The sequence below is a fragment of the Plecotus auritus genome (assembly GCF_963455305.1).
Source record: "Plecotus auritus genome assembly, chromosome: 1".
Classification (NCBI taxonomy): Eukaryota; Metazoa; Chordata; class Mammalia; order Chiroptera; family Vespertilionidae; genus Plecotus; species Plecotus auritus.
The window spans coordinates 161,955,981-161,983,847 of NC_137770.1; the positions used below are offsets into that span (position 1 = coordinate 161,955,981).

The window sequence follows — 27,867 nt, forward strand, 5'->3', positions numbered from 1 at the left end:
TGGTGCTTCAATTTCATGAGGAGGGAAGGGTTGGCCATGAGAACATGAACAAAGTTAGCTCAGAAAATTCCACCAGTTTATGAGGATTATCTCACATATATACTAGTAGACAGTGACTCAGAAGACAGCAGTGATACAATAGAAATTAGAGAAATCAATATGTCTGAAACTAATAGTGATGAACAAGAGAGCAGTGATGCAACAGAGGCTGAATAAAGTGATATGCTGTATAATATCATAGTACTGGTATGTAAACATTACCTGAGGTAATTACTAAACAAAAATGTGTTCTGTTTTGTGTTTAAAATATTGATTTATTAATTTTGTGTTGGAAAAGTGGGTGGCATCTTATACATGGGGGTGTCTTATACACGGAAAAATACGGAAATACCCTTATTTTTGCTACCTGTTGTTTCTTTCCTCACAATGACTCGCAAAGTGTTTAAAAATAAAAACAATAACAAAACAAAAAAACCTTAAAAATCTAAGGCATTGCGAAGGCACCTTCTGTAGGAAGATCCTCATTGAGCTTGAATGTTAGTAAGTCTCTGCTGCCATCTTGTGGCAAATGTACCCAACAGCTCTGATGCTGGCTGGGAAATTGTAAATGCGAGGACAGGGGATGCATGCATTACTCAGGATTCCATATTTGAGTATTTGCTTACAGGCTAAAATTTATTTGTAATACTGAAATCAACATTCTTGGGGCTTCCCTGATCATTTTCAGACATGCATAGTGCAACAAAAATTGGGGCCCCCTGAGCTGATTCGCACTGGGCTGCCAGGAGGCACTGCTGTGCCTCTTCAGCTCTCACTGTGTCCCTTACAGGATCTGTTTAGTGCCAAGTGCTCCTCATTTGTATCATTCTTGTTGGTGATTTTACTATTTTAAGTGGTCCTAGTAGAAAAGCTATTTAAAAGTTTGTAAAACGGTTTCTATAAAAGATTAAGTGATTATAAAAGTGGTAGCTATTATTGCAACATGGTACCCAGCCACAGTATAGCCTCTCCACACTTGTGTATGTCGTCAGCTTCCAAGCTTAAAGTATAAACATGTACATTCTCTCTCCAGCCTGCAGGGTCTTTGAAAGGTGTCAATCATTTACGGAAATTAGACAGTGTAACATGTGGAGATAACTTAGATGATACTATGATGAGTTAAAATTATGTAGTTTACAACATACAAAATTAAAGGCTCCATGATTTTTATTGATGTTGCTTATCAAACTATCAAGGGAACAGTTGCATGAACTGTATGTGCAGTATGTGTTTGTCTTTTTAAAAGGAAAATTACGAATTACATGTTCTTTGTGACTGGTTTGCGAGATATGTTTATGCACATTTATTACATACTAGAGGCCCGGTGCACAAAATTCATGCATGGGGGTGTGTGTCCCTCAGCCCAGCCTGCACCCTCTCCAATCTGGGATCCCTCTCACAATCCAGGACTGCTGGCTCCCAACTGCTCACCTGCCTGCCTTCCTGATTGCCTCTAACCACTTCTGCCTGCCAGCCTGATCACCCCCTAACCACTCCCTTGCCAGCTTGATTGCTGCCTAACTGCTCCCCTGCCAGCCTGTTTTCCCCTAACTACCCTCCCCAGCAGGCCTGGTCACCCCTAACTGCCCTCCCCTGCAGGCCTGGTCACCCCCAACTGCTCTCCCCTGCAGGCCTGGGTTTCTCCCAAATGCCCCCCCTGCAGGCCTGGTCACCCCTAACTGCCCTCCCCTGAATGCTTGATTGCCCCCAACTACCCTCCCTAGCGGGCCTGGTCCCTCCCAACTGCCCCCCCCCCCCTTGCTGGCCATCTTGTGGTGGCCATTTTGTGTCTACATGGGGCCAGGATCTTTGACCAGATGGGGGCAGCCATCTTGTGTGTTGGAGTGATGGTCAATCTTCATATTACTCTTTTATTAGATAGGATAGAGGCCTGGTGCACGGGTGGAGGCCAGCTGGTTTGCCCTGAAGGGTGTCCCGGATCAGGGTGGGGGTTCCCTTGGGGTGTGGGGCGGCCTGGGCGAGGGGCCTGTGGTGGTTTGCAGGCCGGCCACGCCCCCTGGCGACCCAAACGGAGGCCCTAGTGTCTGGGGTTTATTTATCTTCTATAACTGAAACTTTGTAGCCTGGAGTGGAGCCAAGCCTTCTGCTCGCTCAGTGGTGGCAGCCATTTTTGGGGGGATTTATGTATCTTCTATAATTGGAACTTTGTAGCCTTCAGTGGAGGCCTGGGACTGCCAGGGCTGCAGAAGCTTGGCTTCCTCCATCGCCGGGGGAAACCCTAGCCTCCTGCTCTTTCCAGCTCCATGGCTGATGCCATTTCTGTTTGGATTTATGTATCTTCTATCACTGAAACTTTGTAGCTTTGAGTGGAGGCCTAGGCCGGCAAGGGCAGGCGGAAAGCTTGGCTTCCTCCATTGCCGGGGAAACCCAAGCCTCCCTCCTGCTCTCTGTGGCTGCAGCCATCTTGGTTGGGTTTATTTGCATATTCGATCCTGATTGGGTGGTGGGCATGGCTGGTGGGCATGGCTTGTGGGTGTATCGGAGTGATGGTTAATTTGCATATTACTCTTTTGTTAGATAGGATTTTATAAAACTGATCTATCTCTGTACGTCATAGACATGAACAAAGATTAGAAGGATCCACTACAGAAATGATTATTCTTGAATCCTGAATATTTTAGGCCACTTTTATTTTCTTTCATTGAACTTTTCTGATTTCTTTGCATTCTGTATCAAGTGGAATGATTTAATGAAAGAGAAAAATATTGTCAGTATTAATAATAACACTCTATTAGGCAATTGTGCAGAACTTTTCTTATACTTAACATAAAGAAGAAACATCTGTCAATCAATTCATGAAAATGAGCCTTTTTAACCTAACATAATAAAGTATTTTATAGCAGCTTAAACATGTCCCCAAAGTAGTGCTGAAGTGCTGCCTATTGTTCCTAAGAGCAAGGAGGCTGTGGAGTGTTTTATGGGAAAAGTAAATGTTAGATAAGCTCTGTCCAGGCGTGAATCACAGTGCTGTTGGCTGAGTTCAGTGCTAATGACCCAACACTGTAAATGCAAAATAAGGTGTCTTTAGATAGAAGCACACATGGAACAGGTGATGTATGATCGGATGATGAAACTGTTGTGACCAGAGACTCAAAGCAGTAGTTCCAGTGCCTGCGAGTTCTGTGTTTGCGGTAACTTTGTAGAACAAAACCACTGTGGGTGTTAGTGGTGAGACAGCAAGACTTGTCTTCTTGAAGGAAAGATTTCAATAAAGAGACAATGTGTAGCAAAGTATATAAGAATTTACTGGCTGCAGCAAAAATATACGTAGGACAATGAAACAAAGAAGGGCAAACAGGAGATCCTAGGCTTGACTGCTTTGGCTCACCGGGAAGTCAGAGAAAAGGGGGTCTGGCAGACAGGTTCAGGAGGTTAGCCTGGGAGGAGATGCCCCTGCCCATTGCTCCCCTGGTGGCAAGTCTCCTGGGGTCCCTTAGAGGAAAGAAGGGGGAAGGAAATTGTATCCGCATGCTCCCCTGGGGAAGGGCTCCTCCTGGGTCCTTTGTGTTGAGCATATTTCTCTCTCTTGCAAGTGGAAATCTCAGGGGAGGTTTCAGGGGAAGGTCTCAATAGAATATGCATCAGCTTTCCAGGTATGCTCTTTCAGGGTCATGGTCTCCACTGATTGGTCAGCACCAAGGCAGGGGATCATTAGTCAATGCAGCTGGTCCTGAGTCAGCCACAGCCACAGTGTCACTTGTCTGGTTTTGTTGCTTTTCTGGGCTGGAAGCTGAAATACAGCTGAGGCCTAGATGCTATCTTTAGGGAGGGAAAGGTCAGGGCTTCCAAACCGCATGACCAGCAATATGCTAGGGGAGGAAAGGTTACTCTGGGGGCAAGGTCCTTGTTTTCCTGGTATTGTCCCTTGCTAGGGATCCGGGGCTTTCTGCCCTGGTGAGTGTCTGTACCTGGCCCATAGTCCTTGCTCTGCTCTTGTCTGTCTAACTGCTTATAACACGGGTAATGAGAACCTGCTGTGCTGGAGGAGGGGCTGAGACACGGGCTTCTGTCTCTCAGGAACAAAGACCCAGACACATAGCAGAGCCACCCTCGCCTCTGCAGTCACACACTCAGGACCGAAAGAAGGGAAGACCACCGACTTTGTCCCGGACACTCCAGTAGAGAAAGCTTGTTTTCCTATCACTGATGTTTTTATGTCCTCCGGGTGTCATGCATCAACTGGAAACCAAACAGAGACTCCTAGACTGTGTCTATGGCCCCACCCAGTAAAAGGAGAGGGGTCTGGGTGGGCGGGTGGGACCCCTTCTCCCGTGAGCCCAACGGGAGAACCCCAGGCCCCAAACAGACAAGCAGAGTGAAAGCACAGGCAGGACGTGCGGGCCACACCGTCAGGGCTTGAGGACACCCATGGCTTGGTTGGACCAAACATTTGTTCCCCAGACAGACCAAGGCCAGTGTCTGCTGATTTAGCCACCGGTCAGGCCAATGGTGCGCTCGGGAAGAGCCAGGAGACTGCAGCTTTGCACATTAGCGTCTGGGGCCCGTGCTGCCCGTCCCTGTTTCGGGCACTCTAGACCACCCTCTGCCTGTGGTAGAAGTGTGTCTCCACCCCGCCAGGTGCATCACACCCAGGCCGTGTGGGTGGGAGACCCCTGGGACTCCCGCCCTGGACCCTCTCCGGCTAGTTGGCCTCAGGAGCAGATACGGACAAGCTCCTCGACTGCTCCTGCCAGAGGCTGGGGGTTCAGGGCCACGTGTCAGCTCCCTGACTAAGCACTGAGGCTTGAACCTCAAGGGGGTATGGGTGGTGCACTGAGTCCTGAGAGCACTCAAAACAGCAGGAGGGATGGCCTCACAAATGAGGAAGACCCCGTGAGAAACAGGCAGAAAACACGTCAAGTCTGTGACCGGCTGGCCTCCACACAGACAGCTTCACCACTGGGCGAGGATGGTAGCCTGAGGTGAGGGTGTCGGGGCAACAACCAGGAGTAGCTAACTCCTGTGGAGGCACAGTCCTTGGAAATGCCCAGCGGGTGAAGTAAGTCCCATCCTTGGAGATGTGTGTGGGAGCGGGGCTTGGAGCTGGGCAGGATGTGTGGTGGAGATGATCCAGAAGCCCTGGCAGCAGGTCCCAGGGGGCGGGAGCTCCTGGGCCAAGCTGGAAGGAACGTGCAGGGGGCAGGAGTCACACACTGCCCTGCGTGGATACCCACCCTGTCCTTTCCTAAGGGGACAGAACGCCTGCCCCAGATCCACTCCACTGTCTTGGACTGAACACCAAGAGCATGAGGGGAAATGACCACATCCATCTCTGGTTTGTTTTCACAGGTTTATGTCTGATTAAATCTGATTTCCCAGAAACCTTTCTCAAACATTAGTGTTTTAAAATTAAAATTTAGACTGTAAGTAAGAAAAAAGGCCTCTGTTGAACTAAGACAGCTCACCACTTTCACCCAGTCTTCCTTTCCAGGTGTGAAGGTAAGGGGTTCGCTGTAAAATCATCTGGGGGGGGACTGGTGGGTGGCAGAGAGGAGGGGCTCATTGCTGAAGCTGAGTCGCAGCTGTAGAGGTTCTTCATGCTGGTCTCCCAGTACTCCGTGGGGCAGCACACTCTCAGACGCTTCCTCCTTCAATCTCACTGAGTCTGATGATTTCTTGGGGAGCTTAGCCTCCGTCCCTCCCATCCCTGGCCAGTGGCCAGGCTGTCTGTGCCTCTGAGGCAGAGCCCTGTGCTGCTGGGCGGGAGCCCTTTGGCCCTGGATTTGTTGGGCGGTGAGGGGGGGGGAGAGGGAGCGGGAGCCGGCTCAGTACTCTACGTGGAAAGGATAGTCCTTGTGATTTACAGCTCTGGAAACGGGGGAACAAGTCAAAGACAAAAACAAAGAGGGATTACTATTTTTAAGGGAAACATTTTTAAATGACACAATTATATATTTTTATACTCTCTAGTGTCTAGAATTCATCTTTGGGTTCCCTCACCAGCCCAATCCCAAATAGGAAAGAATTCTGAGATGATTTCATAACCTAAAACATATGATAACTATCCATCCAGGAACCAATGGCTCAACCTGAATATTGCTTCCTCTATTTCCAGAGTAGTGAAGGAGCTGTTCTTACGTGGAGAATTTGGTCAGTCGGAGGTTCCTGTCCAGGCTGAAAAGGGCATTCATATCCTCTTCTGGTAATTCAAAATCAAACACCTGGAACCAAAATTAAACGTTCATGGGAATGTCAGTTCAGTGAACACCTAACCGAGCACTGACCACCTAACCAAGCACGTATCACCTGCTGAGCACTGTGCTGGGCGTGTGGGGGACACTAGGATGTAAAAGAAACACTTCATGTGGCACCTGGCACATTCCCTGGCCCTCAGCCTCAGTTCCCAGGATGCACTGGGACTTGGGCCATTTGGGCTACAGCAGGGACCCTTGGAAAGATGAGATCTGTGCTGTGCTCGTCCCACAGGAGTGAGGAGCATACTAGGACAGTCCAAGGGTGCAGTGAAGGATTTTTCCCAGTGCTCACAAAACACACAAAAAACAAAATACCACAAATCCAAAACACAAACATGTGATCCACACGCCCCAGCAGTGAGGGAGAGTTGGGCCTCAGAGCATTAACTCTAATAATAGCCGTAACAGGTAGGGAGGCTCCAGGGTCAAAGCCTCGGGCTGACCTGTGGCAGGGCCACAAACAAGTCCCAGCCTGGAGGGCAGAGCTCTCCTAGCATTGTTAAGCCTGACCTTGCAGCCCTCCCTAGTTCCTTCCTAAGTAGCTAATGGGCTGTGGGAGGTGCAGCAAGTGTTGCCAAAACAAAAACATTTGTATACACGTTAATCTTGTTATAATCAGACTATAAAATAAAGGCGTATGGCTCTGGGTCACTGTCTCTCCATCAGAGGACAGCCGTCCCACCTGGTCCCAGCTTTTTCCTTCTATCTCTGTGTCTGTCTCTTTCTTTCATTTTCTCAATCCCCAGCCGCCTCTATTCAGGAACCAGACTGCTCTCTCTAGCCGCAGAAAAAAGAGAAATATTTATAGTAACACACTGTACTTTTGAGCTCACACTTTCTGTTCCTTCTAAATGTATTCTAAGCTGCCCCCTTACTTGGCACCTAACAGGCCTGAGGACTGTGACCTGCTCCTACAACCACAGCTTTTCACACGGGAGAGCCAGCCCTGAGCCGCCGCTAAGGACCAGGAAAGAAGGTGCAGGGCATGAGTCCATCTTCACTCAGGAGGGGACAGGCCCCGACCCGCCCCTACCCACCGGAGATCCTCCACGGATGCCTAGCAGAAACCATGGGCTCCCTGTTAGCAGTTCTGCCTGGAGGGGGAGCTGGCCCTGGGCAGTGTGGGTTAAGGGGAGAAGCGAACAGTCTGGAAGGGTCCCTCTCATCAGGGTGGGCAGCCCTGGGACAGCACTAGTGAGTGGTGCTGGGGCACAGAGTAGGCGCTGGGTGGCAGGTGGCCCCGCTGGCACCCTGGCCCCTCATCACCTGTCCTTCCCCATTTAATCTTGTCTGCATCTCCAGGTGGGTGTCAGCCAGGCGCAGCTCTGTGTCCTCTGGGCGTGGCCTGTGCTTCCCCGCCCCTCTGCTGTGTCAGAGCCTCGCAGGCCAGCCTGCTTGCTGCAGTGTGTAGCTGCCTAGTTCATACATGACCCCAAACCCACTGATGTCAGAGAAGGAGAACACCTCCCTGGATATTCTCAAGAATCCGCTTCGGGTTAACGGATTTGGGGATGGCGATCACATTCCTCTGGATCTGAAACCGGATCAAAATCTGCTGGGGAAAACGGATATTATGAGACCAAGGGAATCAGGTGGAGTCAGAAGCCAAATGCTTCCCCTACGAGTCACGTTTCACTGTGCAGGGAAGCCCAGTGACCCGGGCAGTAGGCACTGTAGTGCCCAGCGCTCCAGTCCACGGTCCTTAGGAGAAAAGTGGCATTTCTGCACTGTCCCATAGAATGTCTGGAGGGATGGCTGCTGGCCCCAGGAGCTCAGAGGACCTGCCAACGCCTTAACAGAGTTCGCTATCATGTCCAGTCCCACGAACCGCTGGACATTAGAGCAAGGAAGAGAGTCATAAACTCCTTTGGGGTCCACTCAACTGGTGGGCTGCGGGAGGAAGCCTGGGACCACGGCATGTAGAGAATTGATCTTGGGGCCTGAATGAATGGGACCACAGCGTCCTCAAGGGGCTGGTGAACACCGGACAGTTCTATTAGTCACCTGCTGGGCCACAACGAGGCATCCGCTCATGCCCACGCATGGCTCCTGCAGTGAGCAGAGAGGGGCCCTCCCAGCCCAGCGGGTACCCACCTACCTGAGCTGCGGACTTCTGGTGCTTCTGTGCAATAGATTGGATCACAGGGTTGTCCATCAGGTCCACACCCCCACTAGGGAGAACATTGTAGGGGCTGTGAGACCAAATCTGTGCACCTCCTTCTTTGAATAAACAAGACTTTCTCCAAAATGGAAACTCTAGATCTACTTTTGTCTGATCATGATAATTGCTCAGTGTGGGAAATCTAAATGGTGCAGAAAAGCTTGTCACCAAATCCACCGTCTAGTGATAACCACGGCTGACATTTGGGAGGATGCAGCTGAACACTTGGCCTTCACATCTATTCGGTGCTTTGTCTGGAGACCCAGATGGCAACATCGGAGTGTCTAAAGCACAGGCTCTCCACTGTGCTGTGCCCCTGGGACTTCTGACCTCTTCTGTAAGACCTAGAGTATTGTCTACAGCACCATCAGCATAAGTAGATAATGGATAGCATCTCAGAAATGTTCACCTCAAATCCCAAGAGAAAGCTGAGACAGTGGACCTGTGCAGCCTTTATGCAGAGACTGTGAAGACTGACCCTGGGTCTGCCCTTCCATGATGCCAAGCGGCCAGGCCCTAAGCCCTTGAAGAGCTATTGTTCTTAGTGAACGTTTTTTAAGCAGTTACTGTGTTTCAAGCATTTACTGAGATAAAAACCATCCTCAATGTCTATGAAGGGGCCAAACAGAACCCACCCCACTTGGCTGTGGGACATCGGCCACCTCCCTTCTCTCACGTAGCTCCCACCACCCACTCTCTCACTGGCTTCCTCCACCCCAAGCTCAGCTGTGAATACAACCCAGACGCTAGGAACTCCCTCACTCTACCAACTTCACACACATTTGCCCCACTTCACATGGGAAACACACAGGCAATAACAGTCCAATAATCTCAGCCTTTCCTGGACCACTAATACGTCCCAGGCACTGAGCTAGGGGCTGGTATGAGAGTCATGACTTAGATGCAGTCCCCACAACTCAAACAGTTCTGACAAGTAGAAGAGAATGAGAAAAAAATAATGACAAGATAGTGTGATAAGGGCTGTGGATGCAACACAAATAAGGGGAAATCGGGAGGGCTTCCTGAAGGAGGTGGTGCTGAACTGAGCCTTATATTAGAAACTGGAGTAAGCCAGGTTAAGAAAAAAGATAAGAAGAAGATTTCCAGGTAAAGCGAACTGTATTTGCAAAGGCACAGAGACTAGAAAGCAGGAGCTCGAAATAGTTTCAGATGGTTGGCGCATAGCATGATGCAGGAATAGGTAGAAATAGGCAGGGGCCAGACCAGGAGTTGAAGGATATGTAAGCAGGAGAATGACACAGTCACAATGAGATGGCTCCCTTCAGCTGTTGTGTGAACAGTGGCTGAGAACCAGGCAAACCTGGGAGGTGTGAAGAGGCTGCTGTAATCACCGGAGAGAATTCGGAGAGAATTCGTACTTAATGAAGGCATTATGTGAGAACAGAGATCAAGAGATAGAATCCAAGTTTCCTGGCAAAATAACCAGTGCAGCTTGCTGTCAAGTTGGATTGGGGTAGGAGGAGAGATCAATCAGGGAATAACTTTCTGGCCCACGTGGCCAGTGGGTGGTGGCTCATCCGCTGATGTAGGGGACACAGCACACAGTTCGGGTTCTGGGAAGATGATTCTGTAGAGATCAGGATGTCTGTGACCCGTCCCTAGAGCATGGGAGGTACCAGGAAAGAGCTCAGCAAAGAGGTTGCTTCCTGCTGGTTATGGCCCTTAAACATCACTGCCCTTCTGGAGGCAGCCACTGAAGATGACTGTACTATGTGCACCAGCTCCTCCCTCAGCCCAGCCCACCGAGGCCAGGGTGCTGGCAGTCTTACCTGCTGAGGGTCTGTGGTCTCCACAGCCTGCCTACACCTTCCTTAAACCTAACTCTGTAAATGAAACTGAGGCATGCATCCATTTCTGGCCACAAACCCCTACCTGGAACCCCCGAGGGGCTGGTAGGCAGTCACGGACACATCTCTGGACTGGCAGAAGCTGATCAGATTCTTCTGAGCGAGATATGGGTGGCACTCAATCTGCAAAGAGAATCACAGCTGACCAGAGACCATTGTGACTAACAGGGCACTATAAAAGAGGACCACATCAATGCCCTAGCTCCATCACTGATGAGCTACGTGGCCCACCTTCAGGCTCGCGTGGCCATGCCTGGGAAGTACCAGGCTGAGCTGAGGGGTCTCCGAGAGGCAGCCCGCTGTAAGCAAGCTCAAGAACACCTTTCCCATCTGAATGCTCAAGAATCCCTGCTCAGCAAGGCTCTTCCTGACCGCTTGAGGTAAAAGTGCGGCCCTCCCACCTCCTCCTTGCCTTTACCTTATACTGTAGCATGGATCGTTAGCTGACATCTTACATGTTGTCATTCTTTGCAACTGTCTATTATTGTCACTAGGGCATAAGCTCCCTGAAGGCAGGGATCTGGGTCTGATTTTCTTTTGTTCAAGACATGCCCCCGACCTCTGGAATAAGCTAGGCATAGAGCAAAGCTCTGTAAGTGTTGAGTAAATGAAGGAAGCTGGGGAGTTACGTGTGACAAACACGTGCTACAGCTGATTCCAAAGGATGGTGTAAGAAAATCAGGAGCAGATTCCTGTGTCCTCCCCACTCTCTAAATTCTCATGTATGATTCCAGGTTCCGTGTGAACTCAAAGTAAGTACTAGACTGGTAGAAGCTGATCAGAAGTGAATTCAGAACCAGGGACAGTGCCCTCACTGGTTCCCAGCTGAGCTGTCAGGACCCACAGGCAGAGCTGTCAGGGACCCCAAAGATAAGCCACTGGCTCTCTGAAAACTCCTCTGAGGGTGCATTCCCTAAGGGTTCCCCAGGGTATTTAGGAAACAGACCCTGCAGCCCCTCCTCACCCCACAGACCAGGCCACACCCCTCCCCATGATTTAAAGTGCCACTCAACAAAAGTCGACACAGAACTGAATGCTTATGCACAGACAGGAACAGTCTGTGAGGTTTTAAAGCAGGGGAGCTCAGCGAGGCTGCAGGTTAGGACACCGACCACTCCTCATGGGTGGTGACCAGAAGAGCTCCCAGAAGGCTGAGGACTTCCAGCTCTTGCCCTGGGTACTGAAGACTTGAGTCTGGTCACGTGTGGAAATTCACTGAGCTGTGTCCTTTAAGATTCATGCACTCTTCTGTACTTGTGTTATACCTCCATTGAAAAAGTTTATTTATAAAAAGAATAGAACATAATGTTCTATTATTAATATCGCTACACTGGAAACTACCCATGTGCCCATCACCAATTGACAGGATAGTCATGGGATGGAATACCACAGGGAAACAAGGATGGACAAATCACACCTGGATACAGGAGGACTTGACCCATACAATGCTGAGTAAGGAAAGCCAGATGCAGAAGAGCACATAGCGTGTCACATCCTATCTAATAAAAGAGTAATATGCAAATTGACCATCACACCAAGACAAAAGATGGCCACCCCCATGTGGTCAAAGATGGCTGCCCCCATGTGGACACAAGATAGCCACCACTAGATGGCTGCCACAAGATGGCCTGCAGGGGAAGGCAGTTGTGGGCAGTTAGGGGTAACCAGGCTATTAGAGGAGGGCAGTTGGGGGAGACCAGGCCAGCAAGGGAGGGTAGTTGGAGGGGACCCAGGCCTGCAGGGGAGGGCAGTTGGGGGGAACCAGGCCTGCAGAGGAGAGCAGTTGGGGGAGACCAGGCCTGCAGGGGAGGGCAGTTGGGGGGAGGGGGGCAAGGCCTTCAGGGGAGGGCAGTTGGGAGCCAGAAGTCCTGGATTGTGAGAGGGATGTCCAATTGTCCATTTAGGATCAGGCCTAAATGGGCAGTCTTACATCCCTCAAGGGGTCCCAGATTGGAGAGGGTGCAGGCTGGGCTGAGGGACACACACACCCCCATGCACGAATTTTGTGCACAGAGCCTCTAGTTTTCTATATAAAGTCCAAAGGCCAATCTGTGCTGTCAGAAATCAGAACAGTGTCTGCCTTTGGCGAGGAGCGGGGACTAGAAAGCAGCAGGGCGGGGGCTCTTAGTTGTTTCTTCCTCTGGGTCAGGGGTGGGGAACCTTTGTTCTGCCAAGGGCCACTTGAATATTTATAACATCATTCGAGGGCCATACCAAATGATCAACTTAAAAATTAGCCTGCTGTATTCAGTCAAACATTTAATTAACTCACCCCTAATGCCTTGGCAGGGCCAGACCAAATGATTCCACGGGTCTTATATGGCCCGTGGACCAGAAGTTCCCCACCCCTGCTCTGGGGGCTGGTCCAGAGCTAGGTCCAGTTATGAGAACATATCAAGCTCCATTCTTATGTGTGCACTTTTTTGCATGTACGGTACACAACACGTTAATAAAAGTTTAAGTAAAATAAGTGACCGTTTTTACATAGGAAGGCAGCTAGTCTAGAAAACACTGTAACCCTTTCCTCACAAGTCATTTCTCAGCATTAAAGTCTCACAGAAGAAGCTGTGATCTTGCAGAGGGAGGGTCCCTGGTGTGACCCCAGGAAGCCAGCACCACTTCTGACCATCATTAACGAGGGATCAGGACCGGCTGGACCCTTTGCCCCTTCTGAGCATACCTGGTGATCACCCCACGGCTGAAGTGAAAACCCTGCCTTCCAAGGACTCCACCTCACCAGACGAGACTTTTAAAAAGATCTTGCCTGTACACCTGCCATTTGCCTAAGTCCTCCATGGTCATGACTTGCTTTGTTGTTGTTGTTAATCCTCATCTGAGGATAGTTTTCCATTGATTTTTAGAGAAAGTACACGGGAGAGGGAGAGACAGAGAGAAACATCAGTGTGAGAAAGACACATTGATTGGTTGCATCCTGCACACACCTTCACCAGGACCAGGAACCTGCAACCAAGGTATATGGCCTTGACTGGAATCGAACCCGGGACCCTGCTTTATCCACTGAGGCAAAACGGCTAGTGCCGTAGTCATGACTTTTGACAGCCACAGGAGAAAATGCCTACTTCATGCTCCAGTGTAACCACGTGGAGACAACAGCTGAAAAGCCGACTCCATCCTTTCAAGCTGCTTAGCCATCCACACTCACCTGGTTAGTCAATGGCTTGAACCTCAAGTTGGGCTTATTCAGAAGCCTCTCCAGCTGCTCGTGGTTGAAGTTGGACACCCCAATGGCTTTCACCAGCCCTGCAACCACCAGGTCCTCCATGGCCTAGAGAGAACAATATAATTATTTTGGGTGCATGGGCTCTGTCTACTCCACTAGTAATTTGTGACCCCAAATCCTTCGCACAGTATCTTAAAACTGGATCCGCCAAAAATCTTAAAATATCTTAAAATATTTGACTTCATGTGTTATAAGCATTTCTGTACTTGAAGTTTCCCCCCATTTCATCATTATATGACCTCACAAGCCTCAATTTTCTCATCTGCCAAGTGGGTTACAACCTTACCGTGTCACAGGATTACATCAAATAAGGAACACAGGGCATTTAGCTCACACTCCACACATGTACCTATAATTTCTGTTACTCTGAATTCTGTTGATACAATATTGGCAAGGATGTCCACTGAGGACTGTATCTGCTCACCCAGTTTCTACCTAAATGACCATCTTCCTCAGCATGATGATGCACCATCATTCTAACCCACCACCTTTTACCCTGGAAGGGACTTGAGGGCAGAATCCCTACTCTGTGCTGTCCACTGGCCAGCAAGCCAGACTAGCCCTCAGAGTCAGGAAGAGCGTGGCCTGGTGCCAGGCTAAGTAGTCAGCATGAGTCCTAGTGGCCACAGGGCTGGCGGCCAATGTCAGTGTGCACTGCACGGTCACTCTGACCTCACTCATGCTACAAACAGCCCAGAGTTGCAGCCATGCCTTTCAGGAAAGGCAGTGTCTATGACCCTGTGACCAAAGGGTTGCAGCCCCTCGGGCACTGTTCCCAACAGATCAGACACCTCAGTTAATCTCTGTGAAGTAAGGTCGATTTGCCCATTTAGAGGACGACCTGACCTGGGAGGTCCTCCCTGACTGTGCTCCCCTCCTCCCTCTGCCTGGATGACCTCCGGCACTCCCACCCCTGCACCTGTCCATCTCACACCAGTGGCTCCAGCATCTTGTCTCCCTAAACTCATCGAGTTCCAATGTGAACCTCCTTTCTTTCCATGCCTCACACCCACCCTCATGTTGATTTGTAAGATTATAGGCGCCTGGTGGGCTGGACTAGAAGCCACAGTCAGCAGGAACCTCCTCTCCTCCTGCCACACCGTCAATTCACTTCCACACCTCACACCTGCCACTTCCCCTGACTCCCATGCTCAACATTCTACTTCAGGCCTCATCACTTCCTGTGCGGACGCTGGCAGCAGGTTAGAAATGTGGTCCCTTCCTCCATGCATCTCTAAGACACACCCCAATGTCACCATCCGTCATAGTTTTCATTCTGAAATTCTTACAAAAGAGCTAAAGGAACTATAAAGTACTAGAAGTGGCCATGGAAAATGGACTTTTGATTTTCTTTTTATACTCTTCTGTAGTTTCTATAGTGACCATGTGATGTTTTTCAATACAAAAATAAACATTTAAGAATAAAGGGAGGTCTGGATTAGTTATCCTTAAAATACGCATTTCAGAGAGATGAACAAGAGGAAACTGGGCTCTGAGTCCCACAGACAGGTGTCCCTTTGTGCTGCACACCTGCCTTTTGAGGAGACAACCTGGTATCTCTGAACGCAAGGAGCTCAGGAACCCTGGCTTCCCATTCGAGGCCCATCAGTAGGAGGAAGATGCTGCTGGCCAGCTCAGCTTACCTCCCACGTGTCCAGGTAATCAGTGTCACTGGGAATCACCATGCCACTGTGGTCCAGGGGCAGCTCTTTCTCCCCAGGCTGTCAGAACAAGAAGACAGGAGCTTAGTGGGGGCTTATTGGTAGTCACCCTCTAAACAGGAGACTGGTTGGAGGGAGAATCAAGACATGGGGAAAGAATGCTAGGCCAGAAGGTCTGGGTCCGAGCACAGCCCTTGCCATGTGACTTCCTTTCTCTATGCCCTACCTCCACCTTTATAAGACTGAAGGTTGGGTGGACTCGGTGGCCAGCAAAGTTCCCAACAGCCTGGAAGTTCACTGCCCACCTCTCACATGTCAGGAAAGGAGGACCTAGGATCCTTGCCCATTGTCAGAACATTGTTTAGCAATTTCAGGTAAAAAAGAGGGAAAGGGGTCTTGCCTTCTTATCCTTAGAGCTCAGTCAACTTTCTCCCAAGTCCACTGCGAGGCTCTTCTCTACTTTTCTTAGAATTCACATCACGGTGAGAGATATTGAAGCCAGAATACAAGGGGCTTCAATAATTCTCTTAAGCAATGGTGGGAACAACCTCTAAAATTGCAGCTTGATCCACATTTTTTAGGAATTTTCATGATGAAGCAACTAAGTGTCTCATGTCAAAGCACCCTCCCATGTTGACATATGTCCAGACCTCTGTACAAGTGCTACCTGGCCTTGTCCTTGAGGGCTGCCGACCACCAGGAGCCACTCAGGGATCTGCTAGAAGGTGAGGGCCAGGCAGAGTAACGCATGTCTGACTGAGCATCCGCTTCTGGGCCCCAATAATGACACTAAGTCTCTCTGTGCCTCAGTTGTACCCTCTGTGCAATGGGGGTGTTAACAGTACCTGCCTCATATAATTGTTGTGAGGATTAAATGAACAATACCTGTAAGGTGCCTGAAAAAGTGCCTGGTTCAATGCTAAAAGAACACGGACAGCTGACAGGAAGTGTGACACAGCTACTGTCATCACTTACCCATTATTCTCTGGGTGCACAGACAGATTTTACAGACAGAAATCATTTCTGAATCGTCCTCTCTCATTTCACTTTCTGGGCATCTTCTGTTCTCCACTAGCGGCATGACTAATGGGCAGTTGCTACGTCCTTTATTGAAATTTAAATACAAAGCCTGAAAGTAAAGCTGTGCTAGGAATGAAGTGGTTTTTGTCCTTTAATCTAAAAAGAAACCTGTCAGCTCGACACACACCATGAGCTCCTCAAACAAGGAGCACACGTGGGAGATTCCAGTGCAGCCACTACCCACTCCAGCGTAGGGAGAGCGTCCTCTTCCAGGGCTCGCAGTGCCACCTGTGTGCCTGAGCCCTTGGTCAGGCAGGATGTCATCGAGGCCTGGGGCAGTTGCACAAGGACATCCTGGCCAGGACTAAACTGCGGCTGAGGTTGGGAAAGCGGCTGAGCAGGGTGTAAGGTGTGGGGGCAGGGAGCGTGTGAGACACTATCAAATGGAGAGAATAACACCAAATGGAGAAATAATCTCCCTCCAGAACCCTCTGGACCTGCTGCAGGTGGATAAGCAGGCATCTCCCATATGGCAAAGCAGCCTTCACGCCCCAAAGAGATCATAACCTGCACGAAGAGACAGGGCCAAGGAACTCCCTGGGACCCGGGAAATTACATGAGCAGCAGCTCTGAGTTGCAGTATGTCCTCTGTCCGGATACCTGCTTTTACCTAAAGACCTATGGAAAAAGTGGGCTGCTCTGTTGGCTTGGAGAAGAAATGACTGGCTTAGAAGCAAACACCATAGTTGGTTAGAGGTCCTCGAGGCCAAGCCTCTCCTAAGTTGAGGCCCAGAGATAACTGAATGTGTGTGTGTGGCCGGTGCAGCCCTGGAATCTCTGTGCCCTGGCTCTGGCCCAGCTCTTTACACCACCCACTGGGGCATGACCAGGAAAGAAGCTGCCTATGTTAAAGGCTGGGCAGTACCTTGAAACCCATGGGCCAGTGTATGAGGTAGAGGTCCAAGTACTCCAACTTCAAGGCCTTCAGAGTGTTGGAGCAGGCTGGTCTCACCAAGGACTTCTTATGGCAGGTGCACCAGAGCTACAAGGGAGAGGAGAAGCGTGACAATCAGCCACAGAGCCAGTGTTGACACATCTGCCCCTGGGTCCCACAAATCCAGTATCTGGAAGTCAAACAACATCCAAGACCAGGTGGCCATAAATACAGCAGGCCGTGACATTATTCTCCAATGGTCCAGGGCGTTCACAGGGAGGGAAAGCTCAGCTCCTCCTACCTGATTTCTCCTTAGGGAAAGTGGGAGGACAGGGAGGAACACTGAAATTATTTGATGGGAGAGCTGTCTGGTTATTTGGATCCACTGAGTCAATATATATATACACACACACACACACACACACACACACACACACACACACACCTATGGGCAGAAAAAATATGAGAAAAATCAGAAGAATTTATATATTGAGTTTTCCACTTGAACAGACTCTATGTTAAAGGTTCTCTGTTATAAAGGCCTCATTATCCTGCAGATTACACTAGGTAAGTAAGTTAACACACATGGCCTTATACTTAGTATTTCCATCCACACCCTTTGTGAAGTTAAAAGTTTGTAATTTGTTTTCTCCTCATTGTTTCCTTTATTATACTATTTAGGCACCATCGCAGCAAGAGCAAAACAAACAAACAAAAAATTAATAAAAGAAAGAGGATAAAATATATGAAACCAAATTATAAGTACAGTATGTTTACAAAAAAGAAACTAGAATACATCATATTGTTAACAACAGCCCTTTCTAGATGGTGACTATATCAGTGATTTTTTTAAAAATTATATTTCCAAGATTTTTCTAAATTTCAGGAATAATGAGCACACATCCTCTGCTGGCTATGATCCAGCAGGGAGCAAACGTCCCCTCTGCTGGCTAGCCACAGGAACCCCAGGTACCCACCTCCCTAACTGGAGGATCAGGAGAGATTTGGTTCCTTGACTAAGGTCACCTGGGCCTTGAGTTACAGCATTATACCCAGGTAACACATAAAAGCACCGAAGCTTGCAATTACGGAAATTCATTTATTTTTTAAATGTATTTTATTGATTTTTTACAGAGAGGAAGGGAGAGGGATAGAGAGCTAGAAACATCGATTAGCTGCCTCCTGCACACCCCCTACTGGAGATGTGCCCGCAACCAAGGTACATGCCCTTGACCGGAATCAAACCTGGGACCCTTCAGTCCACAGGCCGACGCTCTATCCCAGGGGTGGGCAAACTTTTTGACTCGAGGGCCACAAGAGGTTCTTAAACTGGACCAGAGGGCCAGAACAAAAGCATGGATGGAGTGTTTGTGTGAACTAATATAAATTCAAAGTAAAGGAGCGGAGGGGAGATCAAGAGAACCGGATAGAACAGCCGGATCCAGCCCGCGGGCCGTAGTTTGCCCAAGGCTGCCTATCCACTGAGCCAAACCGGTTAGGGTGCAATTACGGAAATTTAGATGTGGCAATCACCCGGGAGATTGTGAAATCCACTGTCTCCTCTTCCACGAGGGAGCCGGGTTCCTGAGCCAGCCTCGGGAAGGACAGCTGCCATGTGAACTCACTGCTCCCGGCCTAATGGCCTTAATATTCTTCTTCAAAGTCAAAAGCAAAGGAATTCTTTAATTCTCCACTCTCTAGGTCTGTCGCCAGCAGTTCTTACAGGGCCCACCTCCTGGCTATCTTTTCCAGCCATTTCCTTGCTATCTGTCTAGTGCTGTCCCAAGGCAGGCTATCTCCCCTCCCACCGACACTGCTGTTAAGGTCTCGCGCCTTCTGCCTCCTGTTCAAAGGCACTCTGCTTTCACCTTCACAATCTCCTCTATACACAACAACTTGCTCAACAGAAGGTAAAACCTTCAGCGGTGCTCCTTTGTCTGTGAGAAGAGAACTCCTGAAATATTGATCAGGTCTTCTGTGATCAGGCTCGTCCACGGCTCCAACCTCACTGCTCCTTCTCTTCGCTGCCAACACTGCTCAGTCCAGGAACAACAAGCTTCTCAAGGGTCCCAACGCTCCCCCCCCCACCACCATCACCACACTGCCCCATGCCTCCTGCCTTTGCTCTAGTTGTCCCTTCTGCTTGTCACACTGTCCCCGGCCCCTTCACCTGCACCACTCCCAGCACGTGCACAAAGCTGCAGAAGCCCTTGTCAGGTCTGGTTCAAGTATGAAGTCAGCAGCTCTATGGGAACCTGGAAAATCATCCCCGTGCTACGTCAGCTGTCTCAACACCCAAGCCCCGAGCAGCCTGCAGGCGAAGTCCTACCTTACTGACGATGAACAGGTCCTCCCGCCGAACCACGCCCTCTTGGATCTTGCTCTGGATCCCGGCTCCGACCTCACTCTCATTGTGGTACAGATAGGCGCAGTCAAAGTGCCGATATCCCACATCTATTGCCACCTTCACTGCTTCTGTCACTTCCCCGGGAGCCGCCTGCAGAATGAAGAAGATCCAAGGAGTTGCACGGCTGACCACCTGCAGCAGTAATAAACTAGGTGCTTGTAAGCCACCCAGCTTTTGTGGTTGGTGGTTATGCAGCACTTCGTGGGCAATAGATTTCAATGGCATATTTGTAATCTTACAAGATTAAAAATAAATAAAACGAAGGCTTTGCATGGATCAGGGAAAGGTGATTAGGATTAATCCAATTCTATACCACTTAAGTCCAACAGCTTTCGCAGCTTTTCCTTACCCTGTGTACGAGAACGTGTGGACTCCTACACCCAGCTGTGTGCAGAAGACATAGTGCATACAAGAATTAAAGTCAAGACAGTTAAATCCGTAGAGTGCTTATTGAACGGCTGCCAAATGCATGGCCTTGGCTAGATGCTGAGAACCACCAGTGAAACCACATACTTGGCCTCTAAGAGTGGTTAAGTGCATAGAGGAAATAATTTGAATAATATTTAGGTGAGTTGGGGGGGGGGGGTTTGATCATTCTAATTCCTACTCTAATAATTTCCTAGGTGACTTCTTAAAGGAACATATTTTGTATCAAAGACTACATTAAAAAAAAAAGAAAAGCAAATTTGAAAGTTAGTTAGTGCCAAGTCTCAAAGCACTAACAGGTCAGAAAGCCAAAGTAGAGGAAGTTCCCAAGTTCAAGGTGCTCCACTATCAGGTTTTACACAGGGGACGCAAAGTTACAAAGTTCCTGTTGAAAGCCAAGGTGACAATGGCGGAATTCCTTTATCTTTTTCATACAGACAACTTTCCAATAACAGTTGCCTCTGATCTAGTTAGGTGACTGCCACTCTTTCTGTCTATACACAAGCCTGACAATCTTTTCTTCTGGGCTTTCCCAAACATTATTTCTGAATAATTATGATTTGGCTTCAATATGCAATATCAGAGAGACAACTCCCATTTCCAGATCATCTGCGATCCACAAATTCCATCTTTCAAACACAGGAAGCCGACTAGTTGGGCTGGGGGCTGCAGGTGTCCCCGCGGGTTTCTCCAGGGCGTCCAGGTAGGTGTCCCCCAGGTTGTCCCTGCGGCTGTCCCCTCCACATCAGGGCGAGCCGCGGTAAGGAAAGACGCCGCCTCTCCTGGACCCCAAGGCCGCCTCACCTTCCAGGTGCCCAGGCCCAGAACAGGAATCTTCTCCATCCTTCGGAGCGGCTTCTGTGGCTGCCGTGCTGCTCTGGAGGTGAGCCACCGCGGCGGACTCCAGATTGGCTGGCGGCTCCGAGGTGGCGGGTTAGTAGACATCTCAACTGGGGGGGCGGCGCCTGCGGCGGGGACCGCGATTGGCCGGTGGCTCTGAAGTGTCCGGATAGCAGACCGCGCCCCTCTGGCCAGTGGACACGCCCACATCTCTGGAGAAAGTTGGACGTTAGGAAGCGGGGTGCGCGCGCGCTATGCATTGAGGTCCTGGCAGGTCCCAGTCGTCAAGCCAGGCGGATGGGCAGGGGTCCCCAGAATCCCAGGGTCGGCAGAGCCACCCCCAGGGCAGCCCGGAGAGGACCCGGTCTAGGGCGCTCTGTGCACCGCTCTGGGCGCCTGGCACTAGGGTAGGTCCCGACCCCCACCCCATGGGGAGGAGCCTCCAGGATAAGGAGGGGATGCCAGATTCCTCCTCGACAACTGGATGTGCTTAGGGCGGGGACCCTGAGGGTTCCACTGGTCCCTAGGAGTGTGTAGTGCTTTGTTCCCATCGATGACCTTTTGCGCTAAGGCCAGTAATGCTTTCTACACCCTGAGGTGCTTGGGACAGGGGCGGCCTGGAGGCCGGGGCAGGGCACTGGGCCGCTTCTTCGGGGACCAGGGGCCGGAGCACCCTTGCTGGAGCCTCAGGTCCTCAGGTGGAACTGGGCGGAGTCATTGCCCTGGCTGAGCAATGGAACTGGGCACCCCACGACCAGGACAATAGACGGAATCTGGGGGCATAGAGTATTCCAGGTCTCTCTCATTCCCCCCCGCCCCCCTCCACCCAGGGCCTGGGACCCCACTGCCTGGATGACTCCAACCAATAGTGTGTTTTGTTGTTTCCGGCTTGCGGCTGCAGTGCTGGGGCTGACCACAGGGGGCGGGCGGGCTGTGCCCACTGGGCTCAATGGAGAAACTGGGGCAGGGAAGGGGTCAGTCATTCTGGGCGCGGCCCTGCCTCTGACCCACCTGGTTCCTTTAATTATTAGCTTCCATCTCCTTGATGATGTGAGCTGCTCAGAGGCGGGAGAGGGCTGTGAGATCCTCTCACTGATTTATTCAGTTACTGGGGGGAAAAAAACACCCATAAAATTACTTTTTATTTGTGGGATTACCAGAAAATTCTTTATAGACTGCTTTCACTTCACAATATGGCCACAAGTATTTTTGCATCTGGTACTGTTTATATTGTTTGATCCGTCGCCCCTCTTTTGTCCTACTCCAGCCTGAAAATAAGTCGTCCCTGAACCTGGATGAGACTTGCAGGGTGGGGACCATGCAGACAGACACACTGCAAAAGCTGGTAAAGTACCCGGTGTCTGCCCTCCAGAGCAGACTACTGTGTCCCGCCTCCCTGTCTATCTACTGAAACTTCTCCAGCACCCAACAGGTCACACCTGCTGCGGAAAAGGTGGGTGCTTCTCCCCCACTACAGCACAGTGGTTACTCTGCCACCTCCTAGCTGGATGTCTTGAGAATGTCACTTCACCTCTCTGAGCCTCAGTTTGCTTGTGTGAAAACTGGGGTGCTATGAGGACCAAACTCAGAGGGCTACTGTCAGGACTAAGTGGGATAAGCCATGGACAGTGCTGACCGTGTCTGTGCCTGGCCCTGTGGAAAGGGCTGCTAACGGTGGTGGTTTTACTTATGATTTTTCTCTTCCCCATGAAGCTCTCTGCCTCAAGCCTTATTTATTCTGTGGCCTGGGAAAAGCTGCTTCCCATTTGTAAAGGAGGTGTCACATTCTATCTGGGCGGTTCCCTGTGCTGGGTGTAGCCAGAGCAAAGACTCTTAGGGGCTTGCTGAGGAGCCTCAGGTACACTCAGATATCTGAGAAGGTTCATTCAATTAACAATAGATCTATTAAGTGCCTACTGTGTGCAGGCCCCTTTCTAGACACTTGGCATAGCTCAGTGAATGGAGCAGACTAAAATCCCTACCATCCCTTGCTTCCATTCCAGTTGGGGCATCAGCCAGTGTCACTGGACATCACAGCAGGTAGAGGACACAGGATGTTCAATGTGACACCTTGTTCGCCTTCTCTAGATACGAATTCCTCTGCCCTAATTGTCAGAAGGATGACAGACCCCAGGAACAAACTAAAGGAGTGAGTGGGTGTTGGGTCAAGAGACAGGGCTCCTGTCTCCACGGTGGGGGACATTTGGGGCTGAGGCCAGTGGGGGGCAGCCTCTGGAGGATGTGGACTTCACTGGCCTAAACCAGTTTATGACTTACATGCAGCTCAGCATGTCCAGCCCAGACCTGGAGCACCGTGCCTACCTTCTTTTGACCCAGCTGGAGGCAGTAGCGTGGATGCATGTGAGCATAAGGGGAAGGTTGGTGCTGGGGCTACTCAGGGAGAGCTGCCAGAGGTTGGTGTAGGGGCAGGAGCAGACTAGCCTCAGACCACCCATTAGGAGGACTCAGCCTGGGAAGATGTCCTTTTCTGGAAAATTCTGGGATACGTTCTGTCTTTGGAGAGGCATGCGAGTGACCTCTCCTCCTCTTGCAGCTCAAGCACCATCTCCAGAGTGGCTCTGGCTCCAGCATCAGTTTCTGTAGCATCTCCAGAGCCAGATCCAGCTGTGTAACTACAGGACCCAAGCCTGCGTAGAGCTGGAGGCACTATTGTCATTAGATTTGATGCCACCTCCAGCAGCAGGTCCAGAGCCAGAGCCAAGTATACGACCAATTCTAACAGCAATTCCAGAGCTAGAGACTGCTCCAGAAGAAGCTCAGAGTGGCCTTGCCTTCCCACATGTGGAACAGGAGCTGCACCTGGGGCCTCCCGCCACGCCAGCTCCTGAGCTACACCCAGCACCAGAGCTGGCCTCCTCTGCCTTCTGGTGGTAGCACTTTTTTTTTTAATTTTTTCTTTTTATATTTAAATTCTTAAAAAACATTTTGTTAAAATTTAGATTCAGTATAATGTAACCTTTTAATCATTTTAAACTGCAATTTAGAGGCATTAAGTACTTCCCTACGCTGTGCAGCCAGCCCCACTGTCTAATTGCAGACTGTTTTCATCTCCCCAAGAGGAAAGCCCATACCCAGTTGCTGGAAACCAAGATCAACAGTAATTAATATAAATGTGAGAAGTCCTTCTCCGGCAGAAGGCTGTTTGGACTCCCCTTTGATATTCACACGGTGAATATTTGCATTTTATTACTGCTGACTCATTGGCCTATTTTGGCCCCTTGAGTGTGGCTCTTCCACAAAATACCACGGCCTGGGCGAGTCTATTTTGAAGAAGTGGCATTAGAAGAAGTTTAATTTTAAAAAATTTGGCTCTCAAAAGAAATTTCAATCTTGTACTGTTGATATTTGGCTCTGTTGACTAATGAGTTTGCCTACCACTGGCCTAAAGCAAACTCCCCACAACCTGATAATCTTACTGTTTACTATAAACATTACCATTGATATATCTGATATATCTGTTTGCATTCCTAAAAGGCAATTGTGTATTCTAGTAAATAAAAGCAGTTGGGAAAAGGAGACTCAGTGGAACCTGACTGCTATAGTTGAGTTTGCCCTGGCCTCCCCCCATAATAACAAAATTAATCTTGTCTTGTATCGTTTGTGCATCAGATCTTTCTCCAAGCCTTTGAACCTTTGGCTATGCCCTTTCACACCCAGTGGTCACTGCCTTCCCTTAGTCCCCAGCAACAGCTAACCTGTTTTGCCTGTTTCTTTACCTAGTCTGGATTATTCATATAAATGGAATCATACTATGTGGCTTTTTACGTATGCCCACATATTTTAAGAAGGGCTCATTTTTGGTTTTCTTAAAATTTCTTAAAATAGCACTTTTTATTTAAAAGAGAAATCCCAGATGAAAAAAAAGATTATATGTGAAAACTGAAGCCCTTATAGTAGATACTAGAGGCCCGGTGCAAGAAATTCGTGCACTTGGCGGGGGGGGGGGGGGGGGGGGCGGGGAGGGGGGGCGGTTCCCTCAGCCTGGCCTGCACCCTCTCGTAGTCTGGGAACCCTGGGAGGATGTCTGACTGATGGCTTAGTGGGCCTAAACATTGCCACATCCTTAGCATTGCCACAGATGCAGGAGAGGCTCCCACCACTGCCACTGTGCTTTCCAGGCGTGAGCCCAGCTTCTGGCTGAGCAGTGCTCTCCCTGTGGGAGCGCACTGACCACCAGGGGACATGTCGCTCCTGTGTTAAGTGTCTGCCCCCTGGTGGTCAACGTGCATCATAGTGACGGGTCATTCCACCATTCAGTCATTTGCATGTTAGCCTTTTATTATGTAGGATACACTGTAGATGAGGCCCCCTAGAACCATAAGAAATGCAAAAAAATTCACTGTTAACTCATTCTCTAATTGGTCCCACTTAAAATCGAATTGACCCCCCGTGGGGCGTGTGCCGCACCTTGGGAACCACTGGGCTTGACACTTTTCCTCTCTGAGCTTCATTTCTGAATACATATGCATATACCACGGGAATTGTAATCTCTTCTCTGCCTACCTCACTGGGTTGTCATGAGGAGGTTCTGAGCTAATAAACCTAGAAATGTTTCATCAAGTAAGTGATGTCTAAACGGGAAGGGATTGTTATTTTTAAGCTCATGGGTACCCTCGCAGGTAGCAGGTGCTGATTAGGGGAGGAGGGCATGATTGTTTCCTGGGACTGTAGCAATGGAAGCTTTGCAGAGGGTTCCACAGGCCTTGGAGGGACGGCTCTGGCCAGCAGCCCTGTAGTGGTGGTCATCCCTAGAGGTGCTTGCGGCGGGCAGGGAGTTAGAGGGGTGCTAGGGGTGCGGTGAGGCCAAAAGGGGAGTAACTGTCAAACCTTCCCGCTTGGTGCCATTCTTTAAATTGTACGTGGCTGTTTTGCAGCTGTACCAGCTCAGGGCAGGGCTCCAATCTCCTGGAGCCAGTGGGGCCGCGCCAGGGTGGAGCCAGGTGGGCTAGGAGGGTGGGTTTGGCCGCATTCCCAGCGAGGTTCAGCGTGCTTCACTGCAGAGACAGCGCTGCTGCTGTTGGGTGTTGGGGGGAGAAGGGTCTGACCCTGGGAGGCTGCTCAGGCCTGCCTCTACCTGGGTCTGGAGTTGTAGGTAGGAGAGGCGTGCCCATCCGCAGCAGGCCATGGGCCCTGGGTGCCTTGGGGGCGCTGATGGGTAGTTGCCAGTGTGCTGTTGTTGTGGGCGCCTTTGACCAGGGTGGCAGGGGAAGAGATTGGGAGTCGGAGGTGTGGGCTGCAGCTACCCCTGAGGCTGGGTGTTCTCCCCATCCAGTCAGCCTCCCCATCCCCCTGGGGATGCGAAGGTTGTGGTAGGCTGTCTGTGCAGGGGGATTGGAAGAGCTACTTCCTCTTTCTTCTTTGCAGTCTGGGTTCCTGTCAGGCGCTCTCCGCTCTCCTCAGAGCCCCGGGAACTTGGCTCCAGCCTCCCACCCCTTGCTGTGTGCTCATCAATATGCAAATAGGTCATTACAGGGACACTGTAATGGCAATTAGCATATTACCTCTTTATATATATATAGATGTTCAAAATCTGGGGTGAGGGTGGGGGGGGTAGAATGGGGGAACCACTGTTCTAAATGTCACCAGGAGCCAGGAACCATAAAGAAACAGCTGGCTCTTTGGTAGCCATCTGAAACAAGGAGAACGTTCCCAGTGGAAAGACAAATGGAAACTCAAAAATCAGTTTAATGAAACATGCTGTGCAAATGAGAAGCGGGGCACATGGCCTAAGTGCCAGAATGCCTACCTCCCTGCTGAGGACACACACTATTAGATAGCATGTCACCATCACTAGCAGGTTTTATGTCAGGTGATAACCAACTTTGGGGACAATGTGAGGAAGCAAAGGCCCCACCAGATCCCCTGGAGAGAACTGTGAAAGGACACTAATCTCTGGGAGGGTGCATACAGTCCCACAGGTACAAAGGTACAATCTTTACCTAGCAGTGCTGAGTCTAGGAATGTATCCAGAAGAAATGCCTGCATAATTCTACCAAGCTACATTTATAAGGCTACCCATTACAGTCCACACAGACTATTCATTGTGGGGCCATTTCACTGGTCGTGGTCCCATCCATGCCCCTGTCCTTCTTGCCCCATAACCTAGCTTCTGAGCAGAACAGTGGGTCTGCTATCTGGGACAGATGGGGGAAATGGCCTGGCTGCCTGCCTGCTCCCTCTTCTTCCAAGCACAAATCCCTTCCTCTCAGGAAAGCACATCAAGGTCGAGCAACAGGGATGACCTTGAACATGTCTAAGGGTTGGTGGTCTAGGGCATGTCGAGCTATCCCTTCCAAGATGACAGATACATTGCTGCACCTGGCCCCTCCTCCTACCAGAAAAGGTACAACCCTAATGGCCTCTCAATTTTGGAGGCAACATATTTCTCATTTTGGTATGTGACTCTAGCTAGCCCATTTACCCATCGAACTGAAAAGCTGCTAGTTTTGATCTGGGCCCAGAACAAGAGAAGGCTCTTCAATAGTCCCAGGCTGCCATGCAGGCTCTTCTGTCCTTGGGCCACGGGCTCCAGCAGGTCCAATGGTGCCTGAGTGCCAGGGGCAGTCAGGCTGCTGTGTGGAGCCTTTGGAAGCTCCTTTGGTGAGTCAAGGCACAGACCCTTGAGATTTGGGAGCAAAGCCCTGCTATGCTTTTTAGATAACTATCTATCTATCTATCTATCTATCTATCTATCTATCTATCTATCTATAAAGAGGTAATATGCAAATTAGCCAGGATGCCTTAAGGCGTCACCACGGGCTCAGGAGGAGCTTTGTGTGTAGATGGCAGGAGGGGACTGTGTGCTGCCCCCAGCCCCAGCGGCTGCGAGGAGGCTGGGGCTGGGGGTGGGCCGGAGTGGAGACACAACACCAGGGGTGGGGGTGTGCTCCGAGCAGCCACGGCGTGGCTTGGAGCACCCCCGCAACCCAGCAGACACACACCAGAGGGCCCTCTGCACGTGAGCTGCAGAGGAAACACCTTTTCTGACCGCTCGTTGGCTAAGCTCCCAGTACGCCGCCATTCGCAGTGTTCTT

At 50.1% G+C, this 27,867-nt stretch overlaps 1 protein-coding gene across 5 annotated transcripts in view; it reads right to left on the minus strand.

Annotated features, from left to right (window-relative positions):
* Positions 1-5,344: 5,344 nt before the first annotated feature.
* AKR1E2 (aldo-keto reductase family 1 member E2) overlaps positions 5,345-27,867 on the minus strand; it is a 36,567-nt gene continuing 14,044 nt past the window's right edge. The window contains exons 2-12 of one of the 5 annotated variants that reach the window (XR_013960481.1): positions 21,824-21,920; positions 20,777-21,024; positions 19,469-19,636; positions 17,131-17,247; positions 15,168-15,245; positions 13,447-13,569; positions 10,309-10,406; positions 8,353-8,425; positions 7,719-7,806; positions 6,139-6,221; positions 5,345-5,868 (exon numbers count right to left, since the gene is read on the minus strand). Coding sequence is in view for 4 of the 5 variants with exons in the window: in XM_080666240.1 (XP_080522366.1) it covers positions 5,826-5,868; positions 6,139-6,220; positions 7,722-7,809; positions 8,353-8,425; positions 10,309-10,406; positions 13,447-13,569; positions 15,168-15,245; positions 17,131-17,247; positions 19,469-19,636; positions 20,777-21,022 (1,116 nt within the window). In the remaining variant the exon portion in view is untranslated. Of the gene's footprint in view, positions 5,869-6,138; positions 6,222-7,718; positions 7,810-8,352; positions 8,426-10,308; positions 10,407-13,446; positions 13,570-15,167; positions 15,246-17,130; positions 17,248-19,468; positions 19,637-20,776; positions 21,025-21,823; positions 21,921-27,867 lie in introns of all 5 variants that reach the window. The other 4 variants (XM_080666241.1, XM_080666240.1, XM_080666242.1 and 1 more) reach the window with 4 other exon arrangements.